Source organism: Natator depressus, chromosome 11, assembly GCF_965152275.1.
Source record: "Natator depressus isolate rNatDep1 chromosome 11, rNatDep2.hap1, whole genome shotgun sequence".
NCBI classification, from domain to species: Eukaryota; Metazoa; Chordata; order Testudines; family Cheloniidae; genus Natator; species Natator depressus.
In genome coordinates, this window is record NC_134244.1 from 22,972,969 (window position 1) to 22,987,578 (window position 14,610).

The 14,610-nt window shown below is 37.6% G+C and overlaps 1 protein-coding gene across 1 annotated transcript in view; it reads left to right on the forward strand.

Moving 5' to 3' along the window:
- Positions 1-14,610, forward strand: part of ARHGAP15 (Rho GTPase activating protein 15) — a 465,551-nt gene that overhangs the window by 235,365 nt on the left and 215,576 nt on the right. Inside the window, exon 7 of the mRNA XM_074967296.1 lies at positions 14,160-14,258. Coding sequence (XP_074823397.1) covers positions 14,160-14,258 — 99 coding nt within the window. The remainder of the gene's footprint in view (positions 1-14,159; positions 14,259-14,610) is intronic.

The window sequence follows — 14,610 nt, forward strand, 5'->3', positions numbered from 1 at the left end:
AAAGTTATGAATGTGCTTAAGTGCCTTGCTGCATTAGGGGCAACACCAGGAAGATGAAAGAAGAACAAATAAGATGATGTACTGGCAGGTTCTACTTTGAAAGTTTTTTCTTTAATTCAAGGTTTTGGCTTATTAGCAATAGCGGGACATGATTTTGCAGAGCAAACGATTTTTAGCATTATTGTGAAGCTGATCAAAATGTTAATTTCATTGGTATTGTTTACAGCGCAAAATCGTTCACATATCTCCAGTCTTGAGCACATCTCCAATCATCAGCATGATTAAAGGGAGAGAATCAGCCATTCCAGCTCTTGTCCTGTAAGCAAGTATCCCACATCAACAGAAAGTAACTTCTCAATTTAACTTATCAGCCTCAAGAATCCGTTAACATAGCTAATTATTTTAGTGGTAAGGAAACAGAAATTCAGGATTTAGGGCATGGGTGGGATTGTAATGCGGTGTAACATAAAACCTTAGCAAGTAAGCTCAAAAATTCCAATTTTCTTAAGAGTTTTTGTTTTGTTTGGCAGTTTTTAAGGTTTAAAATATATGTCTGACCTGATGTTGCTTTCTAGCTGTCAAGTGTCACTCACTACTATATGATATCTGTAATAGTGTGATAGGAATGAGAGGGGATCTGAGAGCCAGGGGTCCATAAAATAGTGCTCTGGTAATGGACATTCTATCTTTGTAGTTTGTTTTGTGGGATAAGTCTGGGTCTCCAGTCACCTAAATTGTACTTGAATAAATATGCATTGTGATATCATTGGAAGAAGAAGCCATAACAGTTTTCATATGCTTTATTTTCTCCCATTGTGTGTACTGTATATTTGCTAATGACAGGAAGCGGAGTGATTGTCATGGAGCTATAAAATCCAACTAAAATCTCATGGTTAATGAACTAAATAGCTTGCGATTTCCATGGCTGATATTTTAGCTTTTTTTTTTTTTTAATTTTAGATTCTCATGTTTTGTCTCTTAAGTGATTGCAGGAAATGCCACCCCAAAACTGCATTTGGAAACACTGCTTCATCCCAAGTCTTCCTTTAGAAATATACAAAGAATACTAAGCTTTAAGACACATCATATTTAGAAAAGAGGGAGAGCCTGCCAAATCCAAGCAACCACTTCCTAATTCTACTCACAAATAGCAGGAAATTACTTATTCGTCAGTAATTCAGCCACAAAAGTTATTGATTATCCAACCTCAGTCATGAGTGTTGATGGCCAAATATTTTGCGATTATTCTCTGTTTAAATCTAGGAGATGTGGTTTCATTTCTGGGAACCAGAGTTTTTCAATTTTTTTGCACGCTATATCACATTGTGGCAGAACCCTGCAGATTATCCAGTTACTGTGAATGGTGTGAGAGTCTGAAACTTGACTGACAGTGTTTTGTAAGGAAACTCTAGTATTTCAAAATTTCAGACACTAGTAGGGTTGCCAATTCTGGTTGGACATATTCCTGGAGGTTTCATCACATGACATAATCTTTAATTAAAGATTAATCTTTTAATTCCTGGAGACTCCAGGACAATCCTGGAGGGTTTGGCAACCCTAGACACAGGTTTTATTTTTATGTTTTAAATAATTCCTTTTATCCTTGGAAAGTGTTACGTTTGGCATTAGGAATACCCTAGTACATGTTAAGGGTAGCTATCTAAATAGTGCCTTCTCCGTGCAGCACTTTAGAGTTGTCTTTTTCTTATTATATCCTTTTAATTTTCATATAAAGAACTAATAAATCAGCCCAAACTGTTAATCTTGTATTTAGACATTATCTTATAGGGCCTTTTTGTGAGTCACTTATTCATGCTGGTGAGCAGTTACTTACCCATGTAGTATCATTGATTTCAGCAGCACTATATGTGTGAGTACTTGCTCACTAATCTTAGTAAGGGTTTCACAATTTGGCCCATAAGTAGTAGTTTTTCACAACAAATATCACTCTAGTTATGTTCCTGCATTCTAATTTTTAGCTCCATCTGAAACCAAAAATTATTATAATTTCTCACTTGACGCAGACAACAGTGTCACTGAGAATGAGTTGATAAATTTCAACCCACTGAAGTATCTTGGATTTCATTTTGGTTGGGAACTGTGGGAAAAGTTCCATTAACCTCCATCCTATGATTGCGCCTTATGCTAATCATAACCATATCACTGTTACTGTGTGCTCCCCTCATCTGTTTATGGTACCCAGCAGTTATCTTTTCTCTTATATTCAAATAGCGAGCTCTTTGAGACAGGAGCCCTCTCTTCACTCTGTGTGTGTGTGTGTGTGTGTGCAGTGCCTAGCATAATGGGACCCCAGTGCTGAGTGGGCCTTCTAGGTGCTACCACAGTACAAATGATAATAATTCATTTCTGAGTCCATTCTCATCACCTTGAGAGAAGTCACTAAAAGACAATAGTCATGTCTTGTTTAATGGTGGTTTCCGATGTGTTCTTTCTTCAACTGGACTGGCTACAGTTTAAGAGAATAGTCTGCCTGGTTCATTTAAAATTCTCCATTTTCAGACTTTCAACTTTAATCAATGTTTCTACTTGTCCAACACAATGTTCTTTATTTTTCCTTGTATTGGGGGTGGGCAGGAAAGTAGTTTGAGTTCTGGTTAGAGTTAATACTTTCAGAGCCTGTATCATTTTTTTTTCAATAATCTTTTGTGACAGGTTGGTCTGTTCTACATCTCTATTATTGTCCATAAAGCAAATAATATCATGACATGTTTTAAGAAAGTTGTGAGGGTGATTTCTCAATATGTCCCTTAACCAACTTGAGGTGAGATTAATTTACTCAATAAATCCTGACTCACCAGAGAACTTGGTGGCCCCACAGATATGTCAGGAGTTTTAGAAGCCGCACTTTTAGGATGCAATTCACTGGAGGCTTGGAGGCCTTGCACAAAACATCAAAGTGATGCTGCACTGACAGATACAGATTACGCTTCCATGAAAGGAATCTCTATAGATGGTCTCTCCATTCTGGCTCTGAATAGGCTGAGGCATAGGGAGGGTAAGTCAAGGTCTGGATCACTGAATCTACATTTATTAGATCCAGTAGCCCCAAACCCTGTTATAATTTGCAGGACAGTGGAAGATGTTGAGGAGGAGGGCTTGCAGTGCAGGTTTGTGGGTGGTTTATGGCTGGTAGAAGGTATTGAAATTAATTTCTCACAACCCCTATAAAGATTGCTGAAGTTTTGTAAAGGGCGAATTTCAGCATTAGTGCATTTATAATGAATTACATGTTATTTTCTGCCTTTCCCTATAAGAGCTACCTGGAGACAGCTATTTTCAAATGACAGAAATTTTGATTGTCTGATATTGTGAAATAATATTTTGGGCTATTTATTTATGGCATTGCTACAATACTATTTAGAATTCCATGGTGTTTATGGGCCAATGCTTGTCCACAGCTCTCAATGCAGTTCCAGAGTTGAGAAAAAGTAGAATCCTATGATCCTCTAATTGTTTCCAAACTTTAAATCTAGGGATTGCAACATCACCTGTCCTGGGATTTTGAGATGCAAAAGTCCATTCTGTGGATCCCTAGACTAGCAAATTTACATACTGAATGGCAGCTGGTGCTCTTTAAAAGAAACCCATGCTCCAGATTATTCAGTGATCCTGAATTTCTTATAAAGTAAAATTGATTCCAGATCCTTAGGATTGAATAATTGTTCCAGGATTGTGTCCCCCCATTTAGTGTGTCTTTGGTCTTTATGAAGTATAGCATGGATATCTGTGCATACCTACTAGTTGCTGTATAAATATAAATACTTGTGTAAGTACTGTCTAACAAAATAGTTAATTTTTAAACTACATAGCTCATTTAGATCCTAACAATATAATTACATTCTTAGTGAATATCAACAACATCATTTTAAATTTAAAATGTTAAATAACTAAGTAAAAAGATTTTAATGAATATATTTTGCAGATAATGGAAAGAAAATACTAGTTTACCGAAAACATTTTCCTAAATGAATGAATGAAACAGCCTACAATTTAACTACTATAAACTACAATTTATAGTAAGCTGTAACTTTTCCTATTTTTCCAGTATTTTTGTGCTGATGAGGATGGAGAGATGAAGATGAAAGCACAGATTTTGTGTGTATGTTTTCCAGTTTCTCTGTGCAAGAAAAGTAAAGATAACCATCATAGATTTACATTCCTGCCAGCTAAGATTAAGAATTTGACACAGCTGGCACGATACATGTTCCTATCATGGACCAGCTTTGATGTTTCGTATCATTGTTAAATAGAATCCCAAAAGCCAGCTATCCTGGCACAATGTTACACTATCATTCAGCAGACCTGGTTTGAGGGAAGAGACCTTTTGCTTCCCTTGCCCTCGGCCAGATGAGAAAAGTTCCATAGCAGAGAATGGTGTTTGGGTCTCTAGCTTTAGAAGGATTCTTGCATTTTTCTATTGCATTGTCTAATGACAAATGAATAAAGTAGTGTGAACAACTCTTTTAGAGGACTGACTACACATGCTGCATTTCCATTATGTGGAAGGAATATCATTAGAGAAAAAGAAGAAAAACACTTCATGCAAAGGAGGCAGCAAAAATAAGAATGAGAAAAATATATATTCAGTACCATTATTTCATCCTTATGAACTACTTCTCTCAGCAGTGGGTACTTCTCCCCACAAATAAGAAATATACATCTGTGTTCCATACTTTTCAGGTACACCTTTGTTCACTGCTAACAGAATTAGCATCACTATTATAATTCAGCAGATTTCTGTTTTTCACTCAAACCTGGATTAGCACTGATTTGGGCTGGAGGGCATTCAAGCTGCTGTTCCTCTTTTAGCTATATTTCTCTGTAAACATTTAATTGTTTCAAAAGCAATGTATAGTGTGCAAAAACCTGAATTCAATGCAAATAAGTCTGTGCAGCTCTAAAGTTAACAGGTGTTCTCATTAGTATAAGTAGACAAGGAACGATTCTCGAATGTTTTATAAACACTTATAATCATGGCCAAATACGTTACTATAAGTATAAAGATACTTATAGCAATGTCTCTTTTTCCTGTTGTGTAATCTCAGCACTTATTAATAGGAGACGTGTGTGAGTAAATGAAATACCCACAGCAGTACCTGCTTTTGCCTTCAAGTAATGTAGTTGTAAATATTCTCTGCTACTGTTGAATAAATCTACAGTGTCAACAAAACAAAATGTACATGCATGCAGTATTTAAAACAAATAAACAAACATGTATATCCTTTAGACCGATTGTACTGAAAACATAGCACACATCATCCTTTTGATGTTGTTTGGTACAGTGACTTATCATGTTGCGTTTCATGCACATATATCATAATGTGTGATAACGTGCATATAAAATTGGACAGCAGGACTATTAATCACAATATCTTGTCCCGCTGGTAAATCTAAGAAAGATGGGGTTCCTCAAAGAAACCATTGCCAATACGTGTGGGTATGTGTAATATATAGATACAGATTGTGAAGGCAATAGCAGGAAAATATTGCCGCAAGGGAAAAAGTATCCTGGAGAAGATTGTGTTATATTACTCTGTCTTAAATCTTTGAACAATATGCACAATTTTCTTTGCCCCTGTTTCCCCATTTAGTCAGAGAGTATTGTTAAATTGTGTCTTGATTATCTCTCTTGCTTCTCCATCTTCAATCATTTGTTCTGTCTATCTTCCTTCCTACTTCCCTTGCCTTTGTCTCCCTCTCCCCCTTCTTACCTTCCTAATGCTTTCTGTTTTAAAACCGTTATGCCTTGATGGCGGCCATCCCCAGCTCCCTTGCCTGAATGACCGACAGAAGTCTAATGTGCCCCACTCCCATTACATCATTTGTAGCTGGGGAAGCCAGAAGCGTTTCATCAGTTCCACTGTCAGGGGCAAGCACCAGCAACCTAGCTCAATGGTTAGAACCAGGCTGAGGGGACAGGAAGTGGAACAGGGAGCCAACAGGCTGGCCTGGCTAGTCTTCAGGCTCAGCTGAAGGTGCTCAATCCTAACATACATTAACCAGCTCTTTTTGGGAGTGCAACACTGGTGCTTGATGCTGGGTCTTAGTGGTGAACGGCAGGGTTGGCTGCTGTTTGCAAGAGAGCATGTTCAATGTCATGACATCCAGCATGGTCTGTTTCTGTGTTCATTGTACATTTCCATTCTTCCCTGAGGGAAGGGGAGAAGAGAGAGAGAGAGAGAGAGAGAGAGAAAACGTATTATACTTGTCAGTGGAAAAACACAATTTCAAAGGCCAAGACATGATCATGTCATTAAAAATAGTTTGACAATACTGACATCCAAGCTGGCCAGTAGTATTTTGCTGACAAAAAGACTAGCCAGACATAGACTGAACAGGATTTCTGGAGTTAATCATTTGTGCCCTATGGGAGTAAAATGTGGCATTGATTGGATAAAAGTGCTCTCAGCTTGTAACTTTGGGCATTATTTATAATCCTTCATCAGTTACTTCTTCAACCAGAAGAGCAATAATATTTTTTAATTAAAGACTATCATGGAAACTGTTGCTTGTGAGTTGAAAAAAAGGTGACTAGAAATAATTATAACTTGAATTATAATGGTGAAAATTCAACTTTATTCAATTTGATATGCAATGGGCAGATTGTCTATCTCAAATTACAGCCTGGCTTTACTAACCTCTAACAGTCCTTTTATCTCAGCTCCCAATCTGAGTAGCCAGGCTTGGCATTAAGGTGTTCTGCACAAGCTAAGGGGGACGAGTCCTCTATACCTACAGTTCTCTGCATGTTAACCCTCTAAGACAGGCTATGAGAGCATTCTCATCTCTGTCTATTCTTGTGACTCACACAGGGGACAATAGCTGACTTATTTGCGGAGCATAGGCTCTACCAGCTCCAGCCCATTTCTTCCCTGCCTTTCTACCTGTGCTGCTGCTGGTCAGAAGGTCTGTTTCCCCTTCTGGAGTTTCCCAAATACCATCCATCTGCCTTGGAATTGGAATCAGATCCATTCTACTGCCTCAGGGATCCTTCATAGCCCAGGAAGAAGGGAAAGAATCTGCCCTATAATGCATATAGAGGACTGGATTCTCTCCTCACTAACGCTGGTGTTATTCAAGAGTAACTGGTGCAATTAACTGGTAAAGGGTAAGTGAAAGAGGAAAGAATTAGACCCAGAGACACATCTTCTCTTTTGAACAATCCAAACTTTGAGTACAGAGGATTTTATTATGCTGAAGAAGTGTCTGTTCTAAGAACTCTGAGGGCAAAATTGTTTGGGGGTATCAAAGAGACATCTCAATGTCAATTAAGAAAGCACTCTTCCTTGTAAGTTTGACCTCAAACCAGTAGAATTTTGTATCCACTTGAAAACCACTCTTTCTTGTAGCCCAAACATTTGTGTAAAATAACAAATTACTTACTTGAGCAGCTTGTTTTGATCTGATGGCACTACTGAGGTTTTCGCCAAATGTACATGCAAATCAATCAGACCTAAACACACTGAAAACATATCCCATAACTTCTGGCATAAAATGGGCTCGCAATTGTTAACACTGGGGAAGTTGTAAAAATGCAGGAGTTATTTGTTGCCTCTTTTATTTAGCAATGTTTGGATTTAGTAACAATTATTTGAAGCGTCAAAAGAATCAGGGTAATTATAACATAAGGTTCAACATTGTTAGATATGTAGAACATTTGCTGTTGCTCAAAACAAATATTCCCAAAGAAAGTATAAAACATGTTTTTGACTTGCAAAGTTTTTGCAGTCTATCATTTAAATTACTTAAATAAAGGGAGCTTTACTACTCCCAAAAGCTGAGAATATAACACCCTCCATGCATATTAGTTTGATCTTTTTGACAGACCAGAAAAGTGTTTGTGTGTGCCAATTAAAACAAAAATGGATCCCCAGTGGCTTGTTCCTCACACAACTTCTGAAGACTGCCATCATTGTTTGCTGGGGTAACCTTGGATAAGGCGGCTATCCAAAGTAAACAAACTTTACAAAACTTTCATGACAGATGGGGGTTACAAATGCATTTTAATAAAAAAGTTGCCAAAGCAACTTTTTTGCAATCAGCATATATTTACTTAACATCTAGCAACATTGGGAACACAAGACAAATACTTTCTCACAAAACGTTTTAACAAGAAACATTTTTTCAGAGAGCTGATAGAAGACCTTTTTCTTCGAATTGATATTTCACCCTCATTTTTATATTAACTTTGCTTGACATGTCAGAAGGACTATTAGAGGTTAGTTAAGCCAGACTGTAATTTGAGACAGACAATCTGTCTGATAATGTAATTTCCGTAGTGGTCATAAACACCTTTCAGTCCACTAAGTAATTTAACTATTAGCATAACCATGACAATGTTAGCTTGATAGGCGATATCATAGCATGGGTATGTGATGCAAGGTGAATAAAATGCAGTAGAATACTGATTTTTTCTTTGCTTTTGTTCCTTTTGTTCATTGTTGCATATTTACGTCATTATAGTAGAGCACAAATAAGTATTTTATATAGTCTTCTTTTTACTGCTTACTCATTCAGCACAAACATGGCAAGAGACTTGATTATCAAAGAGAAAATAATTTAGATCAATTTCTAGCAATGAAATACACTTTTGAGGTGTTTTAAAAAAAACTACAGATCTCTGTTTCTGTTTAATTCAATTCGAATACAATTCATACCAAATTAATTAAACCACTAAGAAGTGCCAAATATCTCCAAACTTTATTTTAATTAAATTCTACTTCTGCTCACTTAGGGTGTGGATAAACCCATGAATATCTGCTGTATTCTGTACCAAAATTATGCTATATTCTAATGATAAATGTAAAGAAAAGGGGGAAAAAACCTAATTTCTTAACCTTTTGTTTCTGGGTGAAATTCAGGCATTTGCAGGCCCAGGCATGTGTCAATAGGGTTGGGGGGGGGCAGTGCATTGCTGTATAATTATTATGAGGAGAAAATCATAACCCCCAGATCTGTGCATGGAGATAGCCGCTCCCCAACATGAAAAGGTGAGAGGTCAACCACTTCCACAGCACCATTTCTTTCCTAAGCATGGTGACTGGCTGGGCTGGGGAATAAGGTGGCCCTATGTGGGGCAGAGGAACTCCATGCTTGGCCCTCCAAAATGTCTGAGGAAAATAAACAGCATGGGGCTTTGTTATCCTTTCGGTGCCCCCTCTCCATGAGAGGGATCAGGATGGCTAGCAATGACTGAAGGGCAGCCTTGGGAACATGGTACAATAGACACACATTTCCAGAGTTCAAGGGTTGGGGAGCATGTGAATTGGGTCAGTACTGTTTCAGAGAATCAGGGTCTCCTACCACCTATCTCACAGGGGAGTAAACCCTGTGCCCTATGAAATGATGTGGGTGAATCTCTGCAAGAGGAACATCACTGAAATTCTAAACATAAAGGTGTCCACTAATTCACAATTAAAATACTTTCTGTTCACTAAGGGGGAAATGCTGGGTGCATAGGTACCAGGTGACATCCAGTGAACAAGACTGTTACATTGCATTTATAGGCTCCCTGGAGCCCATGATGGGTTTCAGACCCTGGAATGTCAACAGGCATGGTTCTACATAGGCTGCCTGCATCCCAGCACTCAAGACATTTTAAGGAGTGAATGTGCAAGGAACTATAGTTCTGCACTGCGTTCATCTTTTTGTCATCCCCCTACGTTAAGAGTGTACTGGGTCATAAGGGAGTGTTGCAACCTCAGACTGAAGTAATTGCTGTAGGGTGATTCCATGTCCCAGCCTATGCTCTGTCTCCTCCCCATTCTGATGCAGATGTTCATAAAGCACAAATGGGCTACTCAGAATTCAACTGATAAGCTCTGTAATACTATTTCGTGATTCTTTGCTATTGTTTCCTTTTTAAAAGCTTTCAGATATATGGTATATTTCCGGCAATGATCTCATATCTTGTGTTTATTGTGACTGGAAGGATGTTTTTGTGACTTAAGCACAGGTCTGGGTTCTGGACTTAGGTTTTTTTCTTGGCTATGAATTTGGGGAAGTCACTTAACATTGCTGTGCCTCCATTTCACAATCTGTACATTGGGATTAATATTACCTGTCTCTCAGGATTGGTGTCAGGCTTAATTCATTCATGTCTGTAAAGTGCTTTGAGATCTTCAGAAATGAAAGTGCTATATAAGGCCAAATTACCTTCCCTTGATGGGGGACAGAACTGTGTTCTACTGAGAGCTCCAGAGAAATGGTAATAGCTGTAGCAAGGACTCATTGAATGGCCACATTCCCCATGGGCCCTGGTCTTATCACCAACTATCACATTGATTTCTGGGCTTCTCCTTCAAGCCCCTCCAGTTTCAGAGGAGAGGTTGATCCATCTTTTGCTGCCACTTCTTCCCACCATTCACCCCCAGTGGACTTTTCACTTCACTGCTAGGTGCCCTGTATCAAGGTTTGCTCTAGACTGTCTGAAATTAGCCTATCACTAAAAACAGGCCTTAAATATGTAAGAGATGAACATGTGCACTTTGATATAAGTGCACTTATAAGTTTGTTTTGTCTTTTTGTTCTCTCGTGAATTTCTCTCCTAACCTCCCTGGAGTTTCCAAGGCTCTTATATATATTGTATGTCAATAGCATCTTTAAAATTGCTTCTACCTTATTAAATGTGGCTAAAGCAAACATAGGAAGTAAAGCAATGTGCGTATAGAAATGTGTATGCAAATAGAAATACAGATATTTCAAGCAATATCTTGGAGGTCATGTAAAAATGCCCTTGTGGCTCTCTTGAACTAGTACAATGGTTACCAAACTGAGGTCCAGGCCACCAATGGCCTGTGGAAAGCTGGCTAATAATGTCATGCTGGCTTCTCCCCTTGATTCCATCTCCAAAATTGCACTAAAGATAGTTAAAAATATTTTCCCCATAAGCAATTGTTGCAGTTGCCCAAAAGAATGTTACTCAATGACCAATGGAAGGGAAGGTGGTCTATGGGATACTGTCTTCATAGCAAGTCAATGACAGAGCCAGAAAGAGAACCCAGTAGTCCTGATTCCTAGTCATCTGTTCTAACCACTGGATGACACTCCCTCCCCAAATAACAGAGCGCTATACAAGTTATTTATTCCTTTTAGGTATCTAGTATGTATTGACAATATCAGCAATTTGTTAAAGGTACATCAACACACAGTTGCCAGAATACATGCCTTGAAAACATGATATGCAGAGAGAAGGGATTTCAGGAGATATTTAAATAAGAGGAGTAATAGGCAAAATGGAGACTGGCAGCTCTAGCTAGAGCTCTTCATACTTTTGCAGAGTTGTGTTTCATTTTTGTCTAGTCCCTATGTTTATTTCAGCTATGCCTGATACAGAGATGGCGTGTTAGCACGCCTTAATACTGAACCATTTACACTTGTTAGTTATACAGCATTTAGGGCAGTGATCATAAATTGTTCAATCACAAGGTTTAGTCAAAGCTAGAATTCTTTACTGATGTCTTTTCCCAAGGGTGTTGGAAATTTGATTGTTCAAAGTGCAAGTATGGTTTAGCAATCCTTTCCAAGAACCATTTATCAGAAATCCTAAAGAGGTAATATATAAAAGTGGGATGGGAAACGTACACATTAAATGGGATTTACCAGCCAAAGCCTTTGGAACTGCTTTCCTGTGAATGACTGGAATGGAGCAGAACAAAGTCAATTACTGACTGTAATTAAGAAGTGGATGCATTTAAACTGTAGAGAGCAGTAGCAGTCTTCTTGAAATTGCCTAGTTACTGTGAAGATTAGTATGAAGAAAGAGAGAAACAGACTTGAACTATATCTTACAGAAAGTATATTTTGAATGAATTATCTTCCTACAATTCTGTGATCTATTTTACTGATTTATTCATAAATCACCATTTATATGATTATTACAATAACACGTTCAGACACAGAAACTTTCAAAATGTATTTTGTTTTAGTCTTGTTAGCAATGAAGTGTCTCTTTTTCATATCATACGGTACAATGTTGTTGCAATGTTGAAATACGTGTATTTTAATAAAGCCTGAATTTACTGAACGGAAGACTGAACTATGTTGTGTCCTTCTTAAGCCTTCAAAATACAGTAAATCTAATAATGTATGTTGCTCTTACTTTGAAAATGTTATTCCTTTTTATAATTGTAATAATTATTTGTTTATACTGAAAGAGATGTATTAGATTGGATTGTCTTCTGTGTTTGGTTGAATTAATTTCTGCATGTGTATGTTAATAAATTGTGATGTTATGTAATACATTTATAACCCAAAAGCTTTCAGTATAAACCAGAGAAATAATCAGAGATCTGGTTACCTTAAATTGGATTTTGAATTTGTACTGTTGCTAAAAAAAGAGAGGGGGATCTTACCTTTTTAGTTCACAAGCAGGATAGCAACACTGGAGTTGGGAATCAGTGAATTTGAGATCTACATGATATTGATTATGCTAGGGATTAATATAATCAGTTATGGGCTGATCGGCTCCTTTCTGGAAGGGGCTCTGAATTTTCCCCAATCATTCTGAAAGTCTGTCATCTCCTTCCTGCTCATGATGGAATAGGCAGCATGCCCACTTCCAGTGCCCAGGAATCCCAGTGGATCTGCAGGAGTCTGCAGATGTATATCTGCACAGAAGCCCTGTGACTTGAACCTAGGTCCTGGACCTTTTGCCCCACCTTCCCTAGCTCTCTGACAGGATGGCTTCATGGAGCTGTGCTGCCAGGAGTCTCCTTAGCTGCTGCTGATTCTGGAACCACCTTTTAGAGAGGTTTCCTCAAAACAGAGAGAGTCACAGAACAGTTGTTAAAGCCTTGGGCCGCATTGCCTTTTGCCACCTTTTCTGGTGTCATGGCAGGGAAGAGGAGATGGGGAAATGATGTGTGCTGATATCAATGGGACTCATGTGGTCATAAGGGTCTGTGCTTGTGGATATCACTCCACGATGAAGGTTTGACTAGCAATTAAGCACTCCAGGGTGTGGTCAAATTAATAGCATTGCAGCTTAGGTGATAATGACACTTGGCCTTTGCACCTTGATGCCTTAAAATGAACTCCAGGTGTAGTGAGACTAGACAGTAACACCACACCATATCATGTCTCTCTGTTTAAATGAACATCCAAGTCCAAATCTTGCCAACCTTATTACATTTTTCCTCATTCCTTACTTGGACAAAAATTTCAGTGAGATTCTTGCTTGTGAAAGACCTAAGTAAGAGCCTCAGGATTTGGTCCCCAGTTTTAAAGTTTGGAGCATGTCTGAATGAATGGCCAAATTTATAGACCACTTGTACATCCCCTATACTCTGAATCTTTCATGCACAATCTCTGTATGTGATGACATGGGCATTATCTGTGTCTCTTTCTCAAAATATGAATAATTCCTATAACACTTCAGAAAAAGTTCAGACTGAGAGAAAGATAATGTCTGCATATTTGCATCAAATATTACCAGCTACATTAGACTGTAGAGCTGCATGTCAGGGGAATTAATATTCTTTTGGTAAATATTCCCAGTGTGGGGGGTCAAAAATGTAAATTGACTTGTATTCAAATAAACTATTTTTCTCGGTAAATGGACTCCTAATTACTTTGCTGTAGATATATCTGTATGTTTTTTTATAAAAAGAAATAACATTAATGTTACTTTGACTGAAGTGTTCAGAAAGAGGCATGCTGGGGTCTTAGGTAAATATATTTATAATCTTCAATATAAAGAAATCAAATATAAAAAAAATGCTAGCAGAGTTGAAACAGAAGTCTAAAATGATAGGAAAGTCACAATTAATTCTAACACACGCATGTGCATTTTTTTCCAGAGAGCCTTAACTTAAATTTGAACCGTCTGTCTTAACTTTGAATTCCCTGGCTTTTCTTAGCTTGTGTCACATTAACATTATTTTAGTATTCTTTGTATTTAATAGTTATATTACTGAGACAATAAGTCATTTGTTGTGACATAGACTAACAGTTTTCAAAGAGAGGTTCAAAACTGCTTGGTAACTCCCAGTTCTCTAAGAGATAATTACTGGCACAAAAAGAAAGCATTTCAGTGTGTGAGAGAATATATATTACCAAAAATAAAATAAAATAAAATAAAATGATCTATCTTGCCTGGTTTGCTTACCTGTCATTTCTTCCCCCCTTCCTGCAACCAGATCACAACAATATCAGGAAATGAGTTCCTCCTTCAGTCAGATATTGACTTCATCATATTGGATTGGTTCCACGCTATCAAAAATGCAATTGACAGATTGGTATGTATTTGTTTTGGCTGTTACCTTTATTAATTAAGATGTAGTCATTTAAACTTCATTTGCTTAGGCATCTATACAGGTTTTAGACAGGCAGAAAGCTAGCTAGCTAGACAGACTTTCCTTTATTTGAAGGATATATAAATATGTATGTATGTATATCTTGTAAAGAAAAAAAGTCAGATAAACAAGGTTGTTGAACTAAAAAGTCATTTGATTCCTGTCTTAAAACAGAATGCTGCATTTATTTCTCTGGAATAACAAGGGCATTGGTTTACTGTGGGTTGTAAAAGCACACAAGCGCTTAATAACTAATGAATTTTTACATTTTCTGTTTATGCAGCCTACAGTATAT